Source organism: Mus caroli, chromosome 18, assembly GCF_900094665.2.
Source record: "Mus caroli chromosome 18, CAROLI_EIJ_v1.1, whole genome shotgun sequence".
Taxonomy (NCBI): domain Eukaryota; kingdom Metazoa; phylum Chordata; class Mammalia; order Rodentia; family Muridae; genus Mus; species Mus caroli.
Genome location: NC_034587.1, coordinates 3,404,472 through 3,428,886, shown reverse-complemented (window position 1 = coordinate 3,428,886; position 24,415 = coordinate 3,404,472). Strand labels below are relative to the sequence as shown.

The window sequence follows — 24,415 nt, the reverse complement described above, 5'->3', positions numbered from 1 at the left end:
TTCTGCTTCCCTAACTAATGCAGTCTCTGGTCCCGCGTGCAATTGGATTGGAGCAGAAGCTGTGTTCCACTCTCCAGAAGTCTTAAGATCCTGTGGTGGGTGTTGTGGGTAGCTGGTGAGTGTCAGCCGACCCTGCGCCCCAGCTGCCCTGGTGCTTTTCTCTGGATCCACATTCTTGAAACAATCATTTTATGATTGTTTGAAGAGAACTACCAAACATTCACGTAGCACAATCATTCTAATCATGGCATTTTAAATAGCACCTAAACAACTAGCCTGTTTACTGGATATCTGAACACTGTCTTGTCCTGTGTCTGAGTAAAATTCTTGATTCCTACTTCCCCACACCAATCTGTTTTACCTCAGTTCACCACAACAAATAACAGGAATATAAGCCACCTACTATTTGACCAAACTAAAAACCTGGAGGTGTCTTTAACTGCTCTCTTTACTTGGTGTCCTTGTCCACATTTTCCACATATCCTGGTAGTTTTGACACTCAGAATACTCCCCAAAGATGTCAACTTTCCATGTCCCACTGGAGGAAGTAACATCATTCCTTCATTCCTCTGGGCCACATGGAGAGAAGAACCAGCTACTTTCACTTTTACTTTCACTTCAGAGCTTCCTTCCTGTTCTAAAACACACTACAGGACCCAACCTCTGAAAATACTTGCTACTGTCTCCACATCTAGGTGTTACACTTAGATGTGACATTTCTGTGCAGCAGCACACTACGTCAAAAGCTTTCCCTGAGTGGTCACTGTGTCTGTTCTTGGCACCTTTCATTTCTATGTAGCACTGCTTACTTATTAAACCTGCTTTCTATACTAGAAAGCAAGCTGTAGGAGGGCAGAACATTCGTCTGTCTGTTTAGTGTTCTATCCTCCATGCTCAGGAAAAGTGGAAAGATAATTCATGGAGATGTGGGACATGCTGCAATCAACAGTAAAGGTGGCATCCAATTCCCTTCAGAACAGCAGCTTACTACATTCTGCTCTGTCTATGTAGAAGTCTTCAAGTCCACCTGCAAGTTCCTACTATGTGAATAACATAGACTATGTCAGTAATTTATAAATTTGCTGCTACGGCTGAATCAGTGTGGGTAATTATTTTAAACAAGACTGTGTGTGTGTGTGTGTGTGTGTGTGTCTGTGTGTGTGTGTCTGTGTGTGTGTGTCTGTGTGTGTGTGTGTGCATGTGTTCACTCATACATGCAAACTCATGTGTTGGTGTCTGCAGAAGCCAAAGGATCTCCCTGGATCTATAAGTCACCTACACAGGTGCTGAGAATCCAACTTAGGTCTTCTGCAGGAGTGTAAGCATGCTTTACTGCTGAGCCGCTCTCCAGTCTGAGCTTATGTTTAACAAACATTTGATCTTGTGGCAGCAGAGAAAAAAGTTCAAACATGATTCGGGTACAGTCAGGTCGCTCTTCTACAAAGGGTGACAAACTTCTGCAAAAGGCTAGAGAGTATTTTGGCTTTGTGAGCCATATGGTTTGAAGAGAACTGCCAAACATTCACATAGCACAGAAGCAGCCAAACAGAGTAAGTACAGTAATAAGCCTGCCTGTACTTAATATGGGGGGAATGGTCCATGTTTTACTTTGCCAACCTTCGGCCTCAAATTTTTAATGCATAGGAACTATACAAAGATGTCATTAAAATTTAGGTTCCAATTAAAACACTGGAGTGGAGCCAGGGGTGAAGCATTTCTATTAGTATGAGATTCCCAGATGGTGCTGATACCCTGTGTACTAGTGGAAACAGGAGAAAAGGAATCGCATTCTACTGTTAGATTTTGTATCATAAGACAACACTGAACTACATATATTTTATGGTTCCTAAGGAAATAATTCAACGAAATCACTATTTAAAAATTATCCCTTAAGACTAGAAATGTTCACTTACACACTTACCTATGAACAACATAGAATGCTTGCGTGCAAATTTCAAGCCTTCATTTCTATCGACTTCACGGTTTTCCTACAAGACAAAGACAGTGCATTTTAAAAGTTGCTACCTGCACGGGTGGTGTGCACGGCAGTACTCCCAATTATTTACAAGGCCAAGAGGATTTTACTTTGGAGACCAGCCTGGGCAAGTTAACAAGACAAAACTAAAATGGGTTGGGATATAGCTCCATGGTAGAACATGCAGAAGTGCTGGGTTCAAATCTCTTATCTCCTCCTCCCCCCGCAACAAAAGAACTACCCAAATGTCAAGTATCTACTTTTTACCTTATCAATTTTATTTCCAACTAGCATGTTTACTATGTCATTTCTTGTACAGTATGTTTCCAATTCATTTAGCCAGTTATCCAGTTTAACAAAGGTGTCTCTTCTTGTGACATCATAGACTGAAATAAAAGCAAAACCACTAATTTAGAGTCACACAAAATAAGAGCAATGACTTACTTTTCATAGTCACTAAAAGCTAACATTAGTGTATAAGCAAGTCTATTTTATATTAATCCTTCACTGTGTAATAGTAAGTTCTTAAAACAAACTTAAATCATTACCACACATGGTGAGAGAAAGGAGATTAAATCCTGTTGGCAGTTGGCAGTCAGTCACAACAAAACTGCAGCTTGATAAGGGAAGCCCAAATGATCTTAATCTAAATCTTAGTAAGATATCAAAATATGACATGACTTTAAACATCTGTTAACCTCTTGTTTTTTATAACAAGGAGCAGAATTTGCAACTTAAAAGAAGTAGGTATAGTTATTGTGTTCCCTAGTATTATGTCACTATGACACAAGCTAGAATGTTTTGAGAGGAGGAAACCTCAATTTAAAATATGCCTCCATAAGATCAGGCTGGAAGCAAGCCGGTAGGGAATTTTCTTATATAGTGATTAATATGGGAGGGCCCAGACCACTGTAGGTATTGTCAAACATGGACTGATGGTCCAGGCCAAGCAAGCTTGAGGAAGCAAGCCAACAAGCAGTATTCCTCCACAGTTTCTGCATCAGCTCCTGCCTCCAGGTTCCTGCCCTCTTTGAGTTGCTGTTCTGACTTTCTCCAATGATGAACTATGATGCAGAAGTGTAAGCCAGATAAAGTCTTTCCTGCCCAGGTCATGGTGTTTCCTCACAGCAAGAGAAGCACTAACTCCAACAGAAACTCAGTGAAAGTGACCCTGCGTGGTTCCCTTCATTGTCACTTTTGTCTTGTGTCATTTTGCATCATAACTGTTTGCTGCCCTTCAAAACAGCACAGGCAAATGAAGGACATCTGTGAACTTCTTAGCAGATTATCTGAAAACCAAATTTTCTGGTTTCCAATTTTGATTGAATATGAATCCTTAATGGTGTTTAATGCTACTTTTGATAAAAGCATATTCTACTTAGTAACAAATACTCTTTTCACAGACTGAAGCAAGTGTTAATTTACTGATAAATGAAGAGTCGTTTTGATAATGCTCTACGACAGATGTGCGTTCATTTTCAACTTATAGTCTCATCAACAGTTTTTAAACCAAAGATTTTAAAATTTCCACAGAGTTGAAAAATGTTTAGTTTAATGCTCAATAATATAAAATAAATATCAAATAATATCAAATAAATATCAAAGAAAGTCTCTATCCTTAAAAGTACATATATCTGAACATACAAACATAAAAAAGTAGACCTAAAGAAAATGAAAATGCTGATTTTCTTAGATTAGAAACTCTAATACATAGTATTTTAAATAGTATATTAAAGTAAAATACTTACCTAATATAACTCCCTGTGCACCTCTATAATAGCTGGGCGTTAATGTCCTGAACCTCTCTTGACCAGCTGTATCCTGAAAATGATAATCAATTATCACTAAGTAAAGCAAGGTATAAATAGCATATCTTCAATGCTACTGAACATATTTAAGCAAGTCAAAAACACATTAAAAACACTCAAAACTTAAATATGATGTATGTCTATTCATGTCACATAAGGAAAAATCAATTAATATTAGGTCATCTCTTAGAAAAACACAAGGGAAGGTTTTCTGTCATTACAGTCTCACAATTTTTATCATACATGATAATACATTTATTTCAAAGTCATGATTCTTAACTTCAGCTACACAATCAAATTACCTGGGAAATTTATGTCTAATCCCAAAAGGTTCTGACTGAATCAATGCAGGTTAGGAACAGGAAAAGATAATCTTCCTAGGTTACTCCAATGAAGAAGTGAAGCTGAGGACCACTGATTTAAAGAGATACACTGGAGTATCATATTTGAGGAAAGGGATTTTAAAGTTATGCTTTTAAAAAGAATGCTGTACTTTCTCTTAAAATATATAAAACAAAACATTACAGAGGGGAAAGGAGGAGAATAAGGGGAAAAGGAAGAAAGGAGGAAGAGAAAGAGAGAGGGAAAGAAGTCAGAAGGTTGGGGGAGGGATGGAACTCATCATTTCATCTTCTTCCAGGCCTGGGTTCTTTCTGGTCTTCTTTCTAGAACCCTTCAATTATGTTTCAAGGCATCTAGGGCCTTCCAGGGCTGAATCTGCAAACTGCTGCTTCAGCCTATTATAATCTGCATTATTATAAAGGTTTGCTAAAGCTTTAAAAGCAGCTACGTCCATTTATTCAGGTATCTCTCTATATCGCCCAGTTTAAGGGTGAATTAAGTTTTTCCTATCTGGCCCACTGATGTAAGGTGACCTGGATGACAGTGAAAATTCACATCTAACCTCATCTTAGCTGCCAGTATCTTATGCAAAGGTAAGTTTTACTATGGTTCAAGCACAAACTCCTGCAGATATCAAAAGTGTCCATAGCCTCTAAGATGCTTGTAAGACTGGAGAGGAATTTTGAAACAGCAACTAGAAGTGCCAGCAATATGGGGAAAAGAATGCTGTTAAGACAACAGAGTATTTAAGGAAATGCACAGTTTCACAAGAGGAAAATCACTTCCAGATAAAGAGCTTTGAACATAGGCCATTCTTTAAATATAAATGTACCATTCTAGATTCATAGCAGCAAGGACACTACCCCTAGCTCTGCTATATTTGTTTAGATGAAGACATGACATAGGTAAATTTTCTGAAGATAAAATTGTAGTGGAAACCCAATTTCTCTCTTTGAATTCCTGAGGCTTCAAAGTTTCTTGCAAATCACTCAATTTGCATACATGGTTAAGTTTTTAAAAGTAATTATATAAACTAAAGCTTCACCAAGCAGCCTTACCATCTAAAGCAGATTGTAACTGATAATGACAGTGGTGACTTTTAATAATCATAGTTATAGTTGACAAAACTATAATAAGTGAACAAGGTTCAAGTTTGTAAAAGAAGTCAACTGGGGTTCATGACACAACTTAAGTGTCTAATTCTGCCACAAGAGAATACAACTGGCTTCAATCCACTATACAGAATGCAACTAAATAAAGGGGTTTCTGTCATGTTGCACTTAAGACTTTTAATCACACATGAAATCAATTTCATTGAAAGCCATGAAAATATATATTATCAAGTGATCACAGACTTAAATCTGCATCTATTTAAGATAATTCGATTCCAAAAGGTAAAATACGGGCTAGAGAGATGGCTTATAAGTTAAGAGCACTTGGTGCTCTTGAAGAAGGCCAGGATTCAGCTCCTAGTTCCGATGTAGTCACAACAGTCTCTTAACTCCAGTTCCAGGGGATCTAATGCCCTTTTATGGCCTCGGGGTGCGGGGGGCACCAAATATGCACTTGGTACACAGAAATACATTCAGGCAAACACATAAAAAGTATGCTACAAAAAGACAAGTTATTGTGAGAAACAATTTCAAGCAATTTACTTACATACAAAGAAATAACAAATTAGCAGCATTCAGTATCCACAATACTGGAATTCTCAGAATTTAAATATTCCCGGGTTTTTTTTTGTTTTGTTTTTTCTTTATTGTTGTTTTTAATCTTTGTTTTGAAAGAGAGGGAACAGAAAAAAAAAAGCTGTGGATAGCAAAACTGTTTCACAATTGAAAAAGTTTTATAGCGATCAGTTGTGAATCAGAAATTTTAAATAATTTAACTTCTAGACTTAGCACAGGACAATCTAGTATGAACTCTTGAGAACAACTTCAAAACCTGCCTTTGGATAATCCTGAAATCCCATGGTAATAGAAAACAGATGCTATTCCTGATCTACAAGCATGCTGTGTGCCCTCACTCATTCAGACAGACACACACACCACACAGACAGACAGACAGACAGACAAACACATACACACACACACATGCACGCACGCAATGTAATTTTGACTAATTTTTTGTGAAAATTTAACAAGGACCAGATGTTAAAATTTTTGTATTTTTAAATTCACTTATACAAATGTGTTAGTATGATAATTTTGGGTGTAAACTTCAAAATCTTGCACCAAAACACTAGACTAGATTTATAATAACTATGTACTAAATTATAATAAACTGTGAAAGTTTAACAGACATTAAACTTTGGCTCGTATTTGTCTTCAAAATAAAAAGTATGTGTTAAGTATATTGGCATCTTTGTTCGGATCAAAGAGGTCAATCCTTTTTCATATTATGGTTTTATTTTCTAATGGGGTAAGGCAAGGAAATTAGAGATTACTGAAGAAAGATATGAATTAAACCCAAGGAAGGCTTAATAACAAGATTCAGAATGTCCACGTGAGGCAAATGTGCCCCGCAGGCGGTGTGGTAAGGGTGAGTGTGCATTCTGAGGCAGTGGGAGCAGGGCTACTCAGCTAATAAGGAGAGAAGCCCACTCACAAATGTCTACAAACCAACCAGTCAGGGTGAACCACAGATTCAGACATCTGCTATACTGCCTGAAAGCCTCTCTACCAAATCTGACACTCAGATGCTATACGAAAAACAGGTAAATACTGAAAAGCTTTGATACGGCAAGACTATTCCATAAGTCTCCCTCCCATACCACCTTATCTTCATCAAGCTCTAAGCAGAGTGATAAACTGGAGCCATACAGGGTAGAAAATTACCTATGCACATAATAATATAAGCACATACTGTCCTTATGCAATATTTTAAAGGTAAATGACAGAGTAGAAAAACATAACAAGCCAAGAATTAACATTTTTATTATGCAAAGATTTTATTTTTTCAGATGGAATAGTTCTTTATTATAGTAAGAATTCACAGTTCAAAGTAAACAGACAGATGTTTCAGTATTTTATGTTTAAGCAAAAAAATACACAAGTCAGAAAATCTCTTTATTATGCCTAGAAAACTTGAGAATTTATCTGATCTTATTGACTGCTTCTATTATGAAGATATAGAACCAGCATGAAAGTATCTACCAGTCCTTACATGTCAGATTATGTTTACAAAAAACATAACTCTTCATGTAAAAATTTTAACTCTTAGAAAAAATAAACATTAGTATATAAAATTGACTATGAATAGAAGTAATTCTTTTATAAATATGATCAATATCAGAAAATACTCAAATAGGAATCCAAGTAAAAAGGTTATTAGAGAAACACAAATAGGTCTCCTTTCTCTATAACCACCATTTCTGCTTCTTGCCTTATAACTCCAATGTAAGTGGATAAGCACATACAGATGCAGATTGGGATGCTTATAGAAACAACAGTTATATTTGTGAACAACTGGTATCAAGTCAAATACCTCTGACTAAGGATTAATCAAACTAAAATACAGCACAAAATGAAGCATTTGATGACCATTCAAACTGCTGTACTCTATATTTACTGATACAGAAATATGTTCACATGCCAATGGATAGGGCACAGAGAAAAATGAACGGGTCAAAAACACAAAATAAGACTCCTTTCTTTGCAAAATGGCTTATGTGCATATTTAGTAGTATATATCACAAGTCCCTGTATTTTCAAGTATACTTATTAATAAGAACACAGTAATTAAAGATAAACTTTTTCTCCACTGATTTCCTACTGTTAATCATTACTTTAGAATGGTCCAATATTATTGTTCTGTTCACAGGGAAACCAATGTTTTAAAGATATGAATAAGCCTATGGCAAGGATGGCTCTTCAACAATACAACTGGCAGTTTAATGAGGCATGGAAGTAGAAATAGAAAGTAACTGAAGAGCAAAATAAAAACAACATCAGAGCCTATTCCAGTGTTCCCCTCACAAAGCAGTAAGCAACAGGGCAGAAAGATCACAATTCAGCCATGAAAGCATGGAAAGCTAATGGTTAATACAAAAGCTAGAATTGGTAAATGTTTAAAATACTTTATGATGTCACAGCAACATTTTTCAGAGTGTTTTCTGTTAGACATTACTGTTCTTACTGATATTAAAGACACTTTGGCAGGGGTGAGCAAGTAGACTAAAAGTTAGAAAAACCTCAGGAAGATGAGTTACTTGACACAGCCAGGAATGCCTGCTGCTCAGTCTGTAACTGTCACCTGAGTGAGCAGCTTTCTTTTAAACACTATAATGGGACATGTTCGACAACAGCAACCTTCCTGGCACACTACAGAAAAATTTAATACTCTGCTCTATTTTGAAACATCCTAAAGGCGTCATACATTTCAAAAATATTTTAAAAGCACATGCTCAACTACAGTGATAACATGCAATCATCATAACTGTACATCCTTTCAGTATTATCTAATCTCCCAAGAAAAGCTATTTAATACAAATTGCCCACTCACCTATACCACCGTAAACAAAATCAGTTTCTGCTTTGTTGCGAAGTACTAGCTGGAAACACTGTGCCTCACAATTGTCTATACCTCCAGTTCCAGAGGACCTACCACTTTCTTCTAGCCTCCTGGCATGGCACCAGGCACATACATGGTGTAGATATTCATATAGGTGAAACGCCCATACACACATACACAAAAACAAAACCACCACCCACCCATACACATAAAATTAAATTTAAATAAATACCAAGTACATACTAGTGGTCTAGAGCGATGGCACATGTGTTGAGGGCACTAAGCAGCATGTGGAGTTTAAATGAAGAGGCTCAGGAGAAGTGGCAGGCATTAGGAGGAGTGGCCTTGTTGGAAGAACTGTGTCACTGAGAGTGGGCTTTGAGGATTCAGAAGCTCAAGCTAGGCCCACTGTGCCTCTCTCTTCCTGCTGCCTGCAGATCCTGATGAAGGACTCTCAGCTGCTTCTCCAGCACTATACTTTGCACGTGTGCCACCATACTTCCTGCCACCATAACAATGAACTAATCCTCTGAAGCTGTAAGCCAGTAAATGTTTTCCTTTCTAAGAGTTGCCTTGGTCATGGTGTCTTTTCACAGCCATAAAGCCCTAAGACACAGTTCTTCCAGAGGATCGAGTTGGCTCCCAACATCCACACCTGGCAACACGTAACTTCCCATAACTCCTGCACAACTCTGTCATGGCATACAGACATACATATAAAATAAAAATAATTTTTATAAAGTACATTTTAAAAATTCTTACCCATATTGCAAGTTTAGCCTTATTTCCATCCACTGAAATCGTTTTCACCTTAAAGTCAACACCTTGAAGAAATGAAAATTCTGGTGAATCATCATTAAATATGATTTCTATATTCATTAAAAAGAAAACCAGAAAAAAGAGAAAAAAATTTATCAAATGCCTAAATTCTGAAAATTCTAGACCTGAAGGCTGAAGGTATCAATATTCAGGATTGATGGTATAAAGGGGAAGAGCTTTAGGATTCAAGACATCTACCAGTGCTTCCAAAAAGGAAAACTCACATTTAGTTAGGATGGTTTTGTACAACTGAAGTACTAATTCAAAAACAAGTATTTTTGCTGATTGTGTATCATGGCTGTTTTCAAGGACTCCATACACCTTTGTTCTGAGTACTGTCTACCCATGACAAGGATGCTATACCCATGAACTCTCAGCAACACTGTTGCCTGACACACCAACACAGAGTTGGAAAATATTATAAGGCCCTGTCCCTAGATGAAGACTACAAGGTCAATGGCTGCTGAGAGAAGGAGAATTGGTTTACTTCAGAGACAAACTGATAGGCTTCTAATCTGATGTGGTTGGGCCAAAACACATGTGCATACAGGTAACTCTAACTGAACTCAGTAGACTGTGTATGTAAGCAATGATAATTTAAATATAGAAGTCATGAATTTAAGAGGAGGTATGGGAGAGGCATGGGATGAGTTGAAGAGGAAAACATAAAAAGGATGTACATACAACATACTCATGCATGAAATTCTCCCAAGGTTAAAATTAATAAAAAAGGGTGTTGTCTACCAAACTCAACCATGAACGCAGATCTTAGCTGTGGTAGCTGGGACACTAACAAACACACGTAAAAGGGCTACCCCTTGACTTATGAACTCAACTTTTTTTCCCCCTGAAAAATAAAAAGTTTTATATAACCTATTCAATAATCACTTGCAACTGTATTATTTTTTTAATGTATATAAAAACATGTATGCCAGTCCCTCTATCAGACTTCATAAGTGAAAAGAACCTTGGCACCCAAGGTCTTTGAAAAGCTGCTATAGTAAGGAAAGCTTCATAAAAAATCAAGTAAGGCCACAAAACATTTACTCCTTTACAGGAAAGGGAGCTGACACGTACCATCTGACCCATGTGAACAGTAATGCTCATGTCTTTAAGATAGCATCAGAAATAATTTATAGGCTACTCCACTGGCCAGAGGGAAACATCAACTCAAGATAATATCTTACAAGCTTGTCACATTTAAATCAGAACAGAGCCAAATAAGATGAGCAGGACCCTCACATACTAAATGCTTTCTTTTTATGTTTTTGTTGTTGTTTTTCAAGACAGAGATTCTCTGTGTATCCCTAACTGTTCTGGAACTCATTCTGTAGACCAGGTTGGCCTCAAACTCAGAGATCAGCCTGATTCTGCTTCCCAAGTGCTCAGATTAAAGATGTAAGCCACCACCACAACTAGCATACTAAATGCTTTCTTAAAAGTTAATGTATTACAATTATTTAAAAAAAGTATGTCACCAATATACTAGTATATTTGTAATCTTTAGAAGTCTTCCAATAATCAATTACATGTTCAAATTAGGTAAAAATATGCATTAAATATAGCCTTCCCATAGGATATAGATCCATAGACATTTACGTGCACACACACAGACACACACGGTGTGTAAAGCTTGAGAAATAAAGGAGTTGATTAAGGTATGCTTAGGGAGAAGGAATCAATAATGAATGAAATGACAGTGCTGATTAAAAAGTCCAAGAAAAACTAAAGTATAGAATTTCTTCTACCCAATCATGCAGGAATTCTGCTGCCCTTTACTGAGGAGCTATAGGTAGTAGGTTATTGCTGGAGGAGGGAGACTCAGTCTTCTTTGAGGGTACAGCTACTGGTAGTATTTCCATGCTCCATTATAAGTCCCACAGCTAGGACTTAGCATGGCAAACAAATAAATAAAACCACTCAATAGGAGGAAACCCATGCTTGCTCCTGGAAACCTAGCCACCTTCCCAGGCCTAGAGAGGTCACAGACTTTAGAGAAGAACTTGTACCTCCACTTTGCTAGGCCAGCATAATTTCTTACTGTTAGGTCTCAAACTGAGAACAAATTCACTCAGTACCCGTGTGTGGCTCCTCCCAGCACTTCTCACCCTTCCCTCTACCCATTCCTTTCCAGGGTGCTGGGCTTCAATCCCCCCACCCACAAACCTGGTTCCTATAGAACTCAGCTACTTTGTCTATGCTGCTTTCTCTCTCTCTCCTCTCACGGTCCAGTTTAATCTGTCAGACATGTTCAGCCAGGACTCCTCTCTCTGCCTGCTTTTTCCCTGTACCTATAAAACTCTTCTACATACTTTAGGAGTAGCCATGTCCTCCTCCTTTTATTTCTTTTTTTTTTTTCTATTTGCTTACACATTCTAAATCTTATCCTTATGCCCACAGATAAGTGTAGCTACCACCCATGATTAAAGATTAAAGAAACCTCTCTTTACAGCAAATGGAGACTATTCCAGCAATCCACAACTGGACACAATGCAGAAATCAACACATCACAGTAAGTTCATCACAGTTCCTGAATTTATGACTTAGAGACTATGGCAGAAGAGGGAGCAAAAAGATTTTAAGAGCGAGACTACTGGGAAGTCTGTTGTGATACACTATCTCCTAGAAATGGCTACCTAAACAAGACTGGAACAATGGCAGTATCAATGGATAAGTTAATTTGGAAAGTAGACATTTTCACAGGATCCCAGGCCTAGAGAACTAACTATAGGCAACTGAGGACTGCTGAGAGGAGAATTAGCTTCTAGCAGAAATGAGTCCCCTGATTGGAGGTTTACCCTTTTTAAGCCCAGGCTTGGAGGACAAAGGAAAAAATGAAGAGGAGCCCAATGGATAGCTGCATGTGAACCCATAAAGTGATTCTAATGCACTTTATTTGGACAATTAGATTTCTCCTGGTTGCCAGCCTAGGACTTGTAATGCTAATAACTTTTACCTTTATTTTTTCCCTTCCATTTATTTCTTGTCATCTGTTTAAAAAAAAAAAAACAACAACAACAACAACAACAACAAAAAACTCCCTTTCTCCCAACAACTGATAGCTATATAAATAAAAGAACTGATAAACTTTTGAGATCTTTGAAATAGGACCACTCAGCTCTAAAATGCAAACTGGAGTTTACCTCAGCCGCCCAATGACGGTTAGGGTTACCTCTTCAGAAGGAATGATGACAACAGGAGGGAGACTCTGGCTCCACCACTGAGGATAAAGACCCCAAAGAAAAGTGGCCAGTTTCTTTCTTGAGTAAAAGTCAAAAATGTCATTGATTCTGTCTTGCGTGGCTGCCAGAAAAACCTGACATATAATGGGCTCTGAGTTCTGATTGGGTTCCTAAATAATTTTAGAGCTATCTCTTTGGAGGGTGGTAATGTTAGATTGGCAATAAAAGCCCATTTAGAGAAAACCCCTCACAGTCAAGACAATAGAATCTCTGGCCTGGGTGGAAAACTAACATTTTAGCTGTGTGTCAGTCATCTGCCATGCGAAAAGAGAACCAGAGTACTTATTCCGTTAATAAAATGTGCTTCTCCCTCCAGTACACCTTTCAGGGTTACAGCAGCTCTGTAACTCTGCCCAATTCTCTAAATCACTAGTGAGGTGTAACTTCCCCTTTTCTTCTTTCTATCTCCCTTAAGCATGCTTCCCCAAACAAACTTGGCCTTCCCTAAAACTTGGATTACCTTACTCTTTCTCTAAACTGTCCCTCCCTGGCATGTGGCTATCTACTACCATATGACTGACCTTCACAGCAGCTTAATTCACAAGACAGGCCTCTCTGACTACCTTCTTCCAGGAAGCTGCTGAGTTCTACATCTTGCATGCTCTAAAGGGTTTCTTTAAACTCTAATAAAACTGTCATTGATCTGAAAGAAAATATGAACAAGCCCACAAACTGCCGCAGACCCTCTTGGGTCCCTGTCTGCATAGAATGGGTCTCTAGTTGCAGGTGGACAAGGAGTCTGCGAATGACAGACAAAATCAACACAAGAGGTTGTGTAGAATCTGAATGTAATGTCACAAAGTGAACACTAGTCTTATATAATACGGAAAATAAAGGGGTAGGAAGTCACAGCAGGCAAAGTACATTGAAGTTACCTGACACAAAACAAAGGAATGACTTCAAAAGGACTTACAGGAACCAGGTAAATGTTTACAGTAAAGATAAAGCAGTCCTGCCTAGGGTCAGCTAATGACAGGTAAGGATTTCACACCCTAGTCATAATTTGTGCTACTCCTTTGAGCCTTGTGAAAGCTTGCACCTGGGAGTTCTGCTCTACCAGACCTTCTCATGAATAATGCAATACCCTTCTATCTCCTAGGCCTTGATAAATTCTTGTATGAGTGTATCTTTTAAGTATCTGTGGAGAATCTCCATTTGTCAGAAGAATTCAACAACTTGCTTCTAATATGCAATATAGCCTACTATACCTGGCTGTAGAGAAGATCCCTGTCTCAGTGGGATTCCCTACCTCTTTCATGGTAAACCCACCTATTAGCTAGGCCATTGTGTATTCCCTTGTTTGGGTGAGACTGGCTACTGTCCTAAGTAATCACTCTGCAGACCAGCCCTGAGCTATTCCAGCTCCATTCTTTGTAATATGTAGTTAGTTTCACTGTTTCTACTAGAAGTAAATTTGAATGTTACTGAATAGATAACCTTCTTACTGAATTCCTACTCAATTCCAAGTTTGTCAGCTTCAAGGACTTTCTGGGACTTTGGAACACTGATGAAGCCTATGTCAGGAACACTGATGAACACTATGTCAGGATTCAATCTTTAAAGGCACTTATGATAAAATAATACTAAAAGAGAGCACGTGGATCCACATACCAGACTAATGCGGGATAGGGTATGGGTTATAAGAATGCCAAGGTTCCAGGAGGTTAAGTTTCCTCTTGAAACTCTTTGCCTTGTGAGTACTTCCAGGCTTCTCAGCCTGTCAAGCAGACTACACTGGAGTGTGCGTAGCAACAACCAGACTAACAAAGAGGAAATTCAAATCAGAAAAAAAAAAAAAAAAAAAAAGAAAGTTGTATTTTTGGTTGGGCATCCTTATCTGAACTGCTTGGGACAGAAGTGCTTGTGCTGGAGGTCCCCTGGTGTGTGGGCTGTCTGCAGAGTTACACTGCAGTGGAGCTCAGCTGCACATTTCTCAGCCCTTTTGGTTTCATGGTTTTTTTTGGGTCAGTGATGCTCAACTTCGGCTGTTAATTTTACAGACAGAAAAGACGATTAAATAAAAACTGGACAAATTAAAAAATCTAGATAAATGAGCAAATTCCTAGAAATACAATTTGACTAAAATTGACTCAAAGAAATAAAAATCTGAACAAATGCAAAAATTAGTAGGGACTCAATCAGTAATCAGTCAAGTTTAATTACAGAATGTCTGAATATAAATAATATATTAGTAAAATGAAGGAGAAAACCACATGATCATTTTAATTGACACAGAAAAGGCATTGAACAAAAGACAATACACTTTCATGACAAAAAACATTCAACAAACTAGAAATAGAAGAAAAGTTTCTCAAAATGATAAAGGTCAGTGTTTTAGTCAGATTTCAGTCTTTGTGACAGAATACCTAAGAAAACAGCTTAAAGTGAACCAATATTTCATTTGGCTCACAGTTCTGGTGATTCAGTCGTAACTTTGCCTCACGTATGTCAGGCACCACAGAGGCAGAATAACGTGCTAGGGAGCGTGTGCTGTAACGAGTTCTTCAGCTCAAGCAATCAGAAAGCCAAGGGACTGAGACAGGACAAGCTATACCTTTTGGGTGGCCTGCTTCCCAAACTTCGCAAGTCTCCGTCATCTTCCACTAACATGATACCTAAGGCTCTGCCTCCCCTCCCCAAAAGATACCAAGAGCCACAGATGTGGGTCTTTATAGGACCCATGAGAGGAATCAGGTCAATGTCCACCCAGGCCAAGGTTGAAGGCCCACTCATCTACGGATAAGAATCATTTGATCACCTCAGTTAAGCATTGCCTTATTAAACTTAATTAATAGGGGAGAGAGAGGTTGGAGACCGTACTGTTGAAAGGGCAAGCCCTTCACTGCCTCCCACCCAAATAAAAAANCCAATTGGCCTTGTACTAAGGAGCCGGTCTTACCCCTTCTCCCTGTTTCCCTGCCTGTCATCCAAAATTGCGGAGGAATATTCAACTCAGTGTTATTCTTTAGCCAGGGTTCCAACGCCCTACTTAAAATGCAACCAGGAAGTTACCTATTCAGCACCAATTAACATTATAAAGTCAGAGCCTACAGCTCAGCGCTTTTCTGTTAGTGGTTTACTAAGATAATAAGGACAGTCTTAGCCAGATACAGTTTACCATTAGAAAAGTTAGGGAATCCCACGAAAACAGGTTATTTTTTTCTTTAGCCCTAAGAACTCAGGCAGAACTATTGCGCATAGATAATTTTTCTGCCTCAGGCCAGCCTTTTCTTTTTCTATTTTTTTGTTAACTAATGGGAGGAGATGTGGTCTCCCTTCCCCCACCTGCTTGAACCTGCTTGCTCAAGGGTGGAGCTTCCTGCTCATTCGTCCTGCCACGCCCACTGCTGAACCCTGTCGCTTTGCTGCTTGGAGGCACACACGTGTTCGTCCTGCTACTGGACCCTGAGTTACTTGGCGGGAAATCGGGTTCCCTCCCCCTTCCTTTATAACTGAGTGTCTGGAAATAGTAAAATTGAGCTTTGATCAGAATGTTGTCTTAGCTACATTTCTTTCTCTCGCCGCCTAGCCCCTCTTCTCTTCCAGGTTTCCAAAATGCCTTTCCAGGCTAGAACCCAGGCTGTGATCTGCTGGCCAGACACAACACTTAACCATATGATTTCAAGGACATTCTTAGATCCAAACCAAAACAGCAAAATTCATAGCTACTAGCATAATCAATGGTAAAAGATGGGTTTTCTCCAAAGATAAAAAACAGAGGAACACCAACTTTTTTCACTTTCACTATACAAACTAGCAAAAAGTTACTGCAAGAGCTGCTTAGAAAGAATATCTAAAATAAAAAAAAAAAAAAAAGTACTTAAATTGAAGATTTGGATACATAATCTACCCAAATGTTTGCTAAATATAATTGTGGACAGCACTACAATATCTACAGAAACCCCTGAAGAACACACAGAACTATAAAAAATAATTCTGTAAAAAACTGGCATCAAAGGATATTGCCAAGATGTAAAACACAATCCTCACAACAGGGGAAAACATTTGCAAACCATGTATCTAGATACAAATCCAACACATCTAGGAACCTCTACAGTAAAACAATAAAAATACATAGCTCAAAAATCACCAAGACTTCAAGAGACATTTCTACAAAGAACATAAATGGCCAATAAGCATATTAAAATATGCTCAACTTTCCCTGGACATGAGGGGCATTATTATTAAAAATTACAATGAGCTTCTCATCTATTTCCATGACTCTTTCAGATGTTTTTTTAAAATGACAAGTATTAAGTATAGACAAAGCTTCAGAGAAACAAGAGCTGTGACAGCTGTTGTGAAAACAGCATTCTGCAATATTAAAAGTACAGCTATCATATGGATAAAGGCCGCAGGACCACACCAAAGTATAGACCCAAAGTAGTGACAGTGGGGACACAAGAACATACATGGGCAGCACAGTCGTAGTAGTGTTGTCTACAACTGCTAACACCTTAAAGCAACACAAGTCTTCAGCAGTGGCTCAACAGAGTATGATGTACACACAGTCAATGAAACAATATTTGAACTTAGAAAGAAACTGCCACAACATGGGAAGGAAACGTGCCACAGCATGGATTGGCCTGGAGAGGAAAATAAGCCAGATACAGCATAGCAAGTGCTACACAATACCACTCTCTCAAGGCACCCAGAACAGGCAAACTTCAGAGACTTAAAGGAGAACCTAGGTCACCAAAGCTGCAGGGACGATGCAGCAAATAGTTATTTAAACAGTCTGAAAATTCATCATGTTATAACAGTGAATGTAAGTGAAATATATGTGTAAAATGGTCAAAATGATATGGCTCATGTTCTGCATGCTTCATCACAGCATAAATGAACACTGACCTCCAAAACCACAAAATAGCTAAGTAAATGCCTGACCCAGAGAGCTCCTGTATCTATTAAGGAAACTGACTCTGTAGTGAAGTCTACCCAGGGAAAAGAAATCTCTGAGGCCCATGTGAGTTCAATTAAATTGATTATAAACAAACTCTTAGAGGAACCTGACGTGGATTCTTCCTTAAGTTCTACATTGCTCTGACACTAGAACTAGAAGATAATGAGTTAAAGAAAACTGTGACTAATGTCTTTCGCAAATACAAATAGAAATCCTAAAATACAACACAGACAAAAACCACCTGGCTCATCTTAAAATTGGGAATAAAGCACTGTGCACTAGTATGTTAGACTGAAGAAGATCAGCTGTACAGAAAAACATGCATTTCTAAGGTACCCTGTTCATAGCTTGTGACAGAAAAGCATTTCTTCACCTGATAAAGGGAATCTACAAAACACATGCAGTTAACATCACACTTAAGTTAGGGATGGTCTCCCTTTCTGTCAGTTATGAACTAAGGCTATCAACCCTTACCACTTCTACTCAGTATGTGTACAGAACTACATATTTTAGCCAGGAGAGTAAGATAAATAAAAGATCACAGATTGTAAAAAGAGAACGTAAAAATCTGCATGAACAAGAATAAAAACTAAAACTCCTAGGATTTACAAGTGTCACACAGTGTGTCTTAGTTAGGAATACTATTGCTGTGATAAAACACAATGACTAAGGTGGAGGTGTTAGAGAAAAAGGCCCAGTGTCAAATTCATGTGTTCATGCATCTACACACTCACACATGAACAGAGACCAATCTAGTATCACTACTCCTAATAACGAATAAATGTTATCAAGTATATAAAAGTACACACTAAATGTATAAAACTAACAGACTCTGCTGCTAGGTCCATGGTAACAGACCAAGTTTGTATTGTGTTATCACTGTAATGATAGTGGCTGGCATGCAATAAATATTCCAATTACTTACTACCTGCTGAAAAATAAAAAAACAATCCATAGTACTGGAATGAAATGTGTGTGCAAACAATCATATCAGTAGTGTTAGTGAAATGACAAGTGACAAGGCTTTATGGGTACCAAAGCTAAGTATTACACACGAGATCTCCACAGAAAGTACAGGGTGCTGAGAAGAGACAAGGTAAAGCCAAACAGAGCTCACAGGCACAAACATGTGTGCCATTTCTATAAGCACACATGCTTGTGACTTTTAAACTTAGCTCACCTATTGTTGCTGCAAGTTCTGGATCAAAGGTGTCATCTGTGAACCTCAGGAGCAGGCTAAAAGAGAGTTAGGAACAGGTTAGATCAGGAGCTTAGCTATTTCTAATCATCTAACATATATGCGGACTTTTTATCTTATCACATGGTTACTTAGATAGAGAGAGTAGAGCTGATGCGGGTCTGCAGGGGAACTAGCGTACTGAAAAAGCATTAACATAACCGTAACTTCCCAAGACTCCCAGGACTAAAGGAATCCACTAACAAGCATATGCCCTATGCTCTCCTAGACAGTTTGCTTTTTGTTCAAATCTGTCCTGATGTGCTCTTCTCAGAAAATGACACTGTGACATCTTATGCTGATACTGCTGGTAGGGGAATAATCGTCTCTTGGAATCAAAAATGTTCACTACTTTGCATTAAATAAAAACAGAGAGGTTACAGCAAACTGTAACAAGGAATAAAACATCAAGGTGTGGATCAAACAGAGGGAGAATAAGGACAGCCAGGTGGATGCTGGGTAAGGCCCAGACAGGCAATTTTACTGGTCTTTTGCTTATATATTAGAGGTTCTGATTTTGTGTTTTTACAGTGTATGTGTGTACATGTTTCTTGTGCCTTTTTTTTTTACTCTGATCTGTTTACTGGCCTGCCTGTTTTCTTTCTATAAAGAATGAAAGAAGACATTGAATTAGACATATGCGAGAAAACAGGAGAGAAAAAAAACATGAACAAAATATGTTAAAAAATATTTTCATTAAAAAAAAAATTGCAGAGTATGGTAGTGTATGCCTGTAATCCTAGCACTTGTTGTCAGAGAATGAATCTGAGTTCGGCCAGCCTGGCTTGCCTGGTCTACAGAGCTAATTTCAGGGTAGTCCAGGGTACACAGAGAAACCCTGTCTCAACAAAACATTAAAAATAATAAACAAACTTTAGACTCTTAATAGCTACTTGTATAAAATATCTTATCCCAAAGTACCCAGCTACTTAGAATTTAGGAATACAAAAAACATACCTCTATACCTGGGTCATCACAGAAAATACTGCCACAAAATAAAGGCTAACCAGCACGCTGGAGACAGAGGCAGGCAGGTATCTGCAGGCCAGCCTGATCTATACAATGGAGTTCTAGGACAGCCAGGGTTACATACAGAAACCTGCCCCGCCCCTGTCCCCCCAAACACACAAGTAGGCTAATGTTACCTTGTATAATAGCAGCCATAGCAATACTATAAAATATGCAGGTGATCAGGATGGTACTGAGAATTTTAACTGAACTTAGCAACACTATGCCAGACCCTGAGCCAGAAATGTCTCTTTTGCACTTGCTAATCCTTCCTCATAAGAGATCTTTGCACTAAAGATACTTTGTCAACAAAGACAGGGAATTGGTACCATATGAAGCAAAACAGTTTACTTAATACAAACCCTGAGTATAGCCAGAGATATACCAACCGCCTTTAATGTATTCTAAACTGTATGCAGGCATTTGTATAGGCGCAATCTATTTCTCTATGAAACAGAGATTACGAAGGAATTCTTACCTCCCCCCATAATTAGAATTCACTGTTCTTACACAGTATATTTACATTCCTATTTACAAAACATTCCTATTGTCAAAGTTAAAAGAGAAAAATATTCTGTATGTAGGAAGAATGTACTATGTAGACAATATTAAATTTATAATAAATAGTGTGAAAAAGGCAGACTTTCTGGAGGGGGAAGAGAGCAATGCCTGAAATGTTAAAACTTGGAAGGCTGAAGCAAAAACATAACAAAACAAAAGAATTACTCCAAGTTTGAGCCAGCCTGAGTTACACAGTGAATTCCAGAAAGGTCTGGGCCAAGAGTGTCTATCCAAAACATTAAAAAATCAAAGTGGGAACAGGGGGGCTGAAGAGATGGCTGGGTAGTACAGAGAACTTGGTGTTCTTACTGAGCACCCACCCCACTCCCAGCACCCACAGTCAGAAGTTCACCCTCCTGTAACTCCAGATCCAGAGGAACACACACCCTCTTGTGGCTTCTGAGAGGTCCTTCACTCACAAACACATAAATAAAAATCAATATTTAAAATCAATAAAGAAATACTGTGATTATAACTCAATTCATATTTCTTACTGTAACAATAAAATCTTCTTAGAAAATGGGGGAAAGGACTGTAGAATGGATAACAATTTACCCAACAGATTTCTGTATTTCATTCCAGACCTGATACATTTTGCTATGTTTGTACCTCACTGAACTGAGCCACAGACTCAGTCTTGAAGTGTACATTTAATGGTGTTTGAGGTTCTGTTCCAGCCAGGTTCTCAATAGAGTGCTACACTGTTCAGTTATCATACACAAGGCTCCAAACGGAGCACACATCTTTCACAATGCTCAGCTCATGCCTCCCGTCATTTTCTAACAGCCTTTAACTTAGAAAATTCCACCTGTTCAGATTAAGGTCACCCTCTGCTGTATAGTAATTCTTCAACAACTCCTGCTACCTCAACTGATCTAGCTCTGTAAAGAAACAGAAACACCTGCTGTTTAGAATGACCCTTCAAGAATTATGTCTAGGACAAATACTTCTCTACTAATTTGCCTTAAAAGACAGAGGCTTCTATAAGAGCCATCTATTCTTGTCATGTACACAAGGAGAAGTCATGAAGGCTCTTTTCTGCTCGCCACAGTACATCACAAATACCCTACTTCCCTAACTCAATAGTGGTTTGCTGTTGCTGTGGTTGGTTTGCAGCGGCAGGGCTTCTCTTCACAGCCCTGGCCTTTGACCTTGAACTCAGAGATCTGCCTGCCTCTGCTTCCCAAATGCTGGGAATAAAAGCTTGTGCTACCATGTTTGGCCTAATATTGTTTTAAATGGTCAAATTGTTAAAATTTTTCAGTGAGCGGTTCATAATTCATCATTAGGTACTAAATAAATGTTTTAATTACATTTGACCCTAGTAAGATTGTCTAGGGGTGTAAATAGAAAAGAAATCCACTCATCACACTTTAAAAGGGTAATTAGAACCAGGCCTGGTGTAACATGCCTAATATTCCTAACACTTGAGACACTGAGGTAGAAGGGCTGTATATGCCAAACCAGCTATTGCTTAGATACATAGGCCAGGCTGACTATGTAACCAGACCTGTCTCTAGAAACTAAATAAAATAAAAACAACAATACAAAGGGAACTCCAGTTATGGAGTCAACTGTACCTGACTGGCCTCCTAGAAAATCCTAACACACCTCAATTTCACCCACTTAATACACTGTCTCAGCCAACCACACTCTGGGTTGAGATGGCAACCTGTTATTCTTGATTTCAAAACCAAGCTCTAAGCAGGCATGGTGATGCATGCCTGTAATCTTAGTGTTCTGGAGGCCGAGGGAGGAGGATTCCTAGTTTGAAGCCAGATAAGTTACATAAAAGTTTCCAGGCCTGCCTCAATCACACCTTACTTCAAAAGACTGAAAGCAACAAAACAAACGATGTGAGATCCTTCACAAGTAAAAATAGAAACAAGAAAAATCATGAAAGTGCATGGCTCCTAATACAACTATATTCGGTACATGACAGCCAGGAATGTGCAAAACGTAGTCATAAAGATCCCATTCATTACTTGAACACACACCACTCTGTTTATAGAAAGTTCCTTTAATTTGTTCCTTGGTACACAGAAGCATGTCATGACAGGACACTAAAAGTATACACTAAAGAGGAACAAATGATAAAAAACAGATTGTCAAACTTTTAAGAATACAGAAAGATGTGGGTTTATTTTGTAAGATTACCTAAAGATTTAAATCTTTGTGAAGTGCTTTAAAGTTATTTGAAAGATCTCACAAAGTAAAGCCAAATAAAGTGTTAAAAAGCTCTCTAGGGTATAAATAATGCGTAAAGATCAAGAGAAACTCAAATAACATTTATTAATAATCAGAGGGCAAGGATGACTTCACCTGAAGAACTTTGTTCAGACCTAGATGAAAGCAAAACCTCTGGCAACACCCACCTAGGTCCACCTCTGACCTAATATACAACCCCACTGCCAATTTAATCCTCCCCCAAAGATAGAGTCAAATCGTAAAAGACAATACAACCTTTTTTCTTTTGACGTGGCAAGTCAAGAACAATCTCACCTAAAGGTGTCCATTGCTCTAGTACCCTGTGCTTTAAAAGTCATTTTCAAGCAGTTATCAAAAGTTCTTTCACTATGAACTAATCCAAATAAATAAATAAATAAGTAGATAGATAAATAAATATGCAACAATAGGCTGCGCTAAAATAGGCCAGGAATGTGTCCTAACACGTCACCAAAGTTTCTGTGTAGAATATTAAGTATTTGAAGGATAGTTCTATGGAAATCACAAAGTGATAAAGTTATTATTGATCACAACTCCTGGGGTGACGACTGGCTAGACTCTAGGGGTGAAAGGCCAGCTGGATTCTAGGGGTAGTCAGGATGGCTGGATTCTAGAGGTGACAGACAGGCTGGACTCTTGGGAAGACAGACAAGCTGGACTCTAGGGGTGACAGGACCTGTGGGCGCGGGTCGCCTTGGCCGCACCAGGCCGGAGCCTAGACTCCCAGTAGTGAGAAACCCTGCTGCGAGGCCTGAGCCGGGCGCGCCCGGCCAGGGCGGAGTCAGCAGGGCCGCGGCGACCGTTCCAGGAGGGCAGCCCGCAGCTCAGCGGCCGAGGGCCCGCCGCGCACCTCCTCACCTGGACTTGCCCACCCCACTCTCGCCGATGATGAGTATCTTCAGAGTGGTCAGCACGTCCTCGTCCATCCTGCGCCCGCTCTACTCCGACCCAGCCCCCGTGCCCGTCAGCGCTGCCCTGTGTCGGCAAAGGCGGCCAACGCATGCGCACTTCCGTGACCACCGCCTCCCTCGCCTACAGGATGTTTGGGCAGCTGAGGCTACAGAGCGTCTGGTTCCGCCCAGAAGTGGCTCTGCGTCTGCGTACTCCCTGGAGCGCAGGCGTTTTTCCGCGTGGCTCCTGGTGTGCGCAGGGGCAGATGGGCAGAGCTGCCTGTAAATCCTCCTACTGCCTTCCAGGCGCTAGCTCCGCCCCAGCCGTAACTCCTCCCGCTTCCGTCTGTCTGCTTGGATTCCTGGATATTGCGTCTACAGCCTCGAGGCTACTGTTGTGGTGGGCAAACATTGGTCCTTCCAGGCAAACAGTCTTAGATCGAGGTAGGCACAGCAGTACCATGTAACTGCATTGTCGCATTACCGAGTCTCTTCAAGTGTCTCCCCACATCAGAAACAACAATTTTAAAATTTTAGAATTGTTGGGTACACTGAGTCCAGGGAAGTGCTCAAGGATAGTTGTGAACTAGCAGTAACCTCTTGGCTTAGGTCGGTTAGACTTAAGAATATAATTCACATATTAATTTATCTTGAAAGGAACTTCGGGTAGATCCAGTACATGCAAATCTTTGGTGCAACTTCAACTGTTTCTGTAATAAAAGTGACTTTGTCACTACTGTGAGAAATACATGCATATGCCCATCTCTCCACTAAGCTATACCAGAATTTTATAAATTACCTAGTAAAGTGTCTGTCCTTATGGTTGTGACTAATGTCATGTGTGACAGACATGTGGTTAAAAAAAACATATAAATAAAATTTAGAATCAGTT

At 39.1% G+C, this 24,415-nt stretch overlaps 1 protein-coding gene across 1 annotated transcript in view; it reads right to left on the bottom strand.

Moving 5' to 3' along the window:
• The window catches only part of Rab18 (RAB18, member RAS oncogene family), a 27,296-nt gene extending 3,585 nt beyond the window's left edge, over window positions 1-23,711 (bottom strand). The window contains exons 1-6 of the mRNA XM_021150922.2: window positions 23,492-23,711; window positions 18,782-18,837; window positions 9,400-9,461; window positions 3,724-3,796; window positions 2,243-2,361; window positions 1,922-1,988 (exon numbers count right to left, since the gene is read on the bottom strand). Of these exons, the coding sequence (XP_021006581.1) occupies window positions 1,922-1,988; window positions 2,243-2,361; window positions 3,724-3,796; window positions 9,400-9,461; window positions 18,782-18,837; window positions 23,492-23,559 (445 nt within the window). The 5' untranslated portion in view covers window positions 23,560-23,711. The remainder of the gene's footprint in view (window positions 1-1,921; window positions 1,989-2,242; window positions 2,362-3,723; window positions 3,797-9,399; window positions 9,462-18,781; window positions 18,838-23,491) is intronic.
• Window positions 23,712-24,415: the final 704 nt, after the last annotated feature.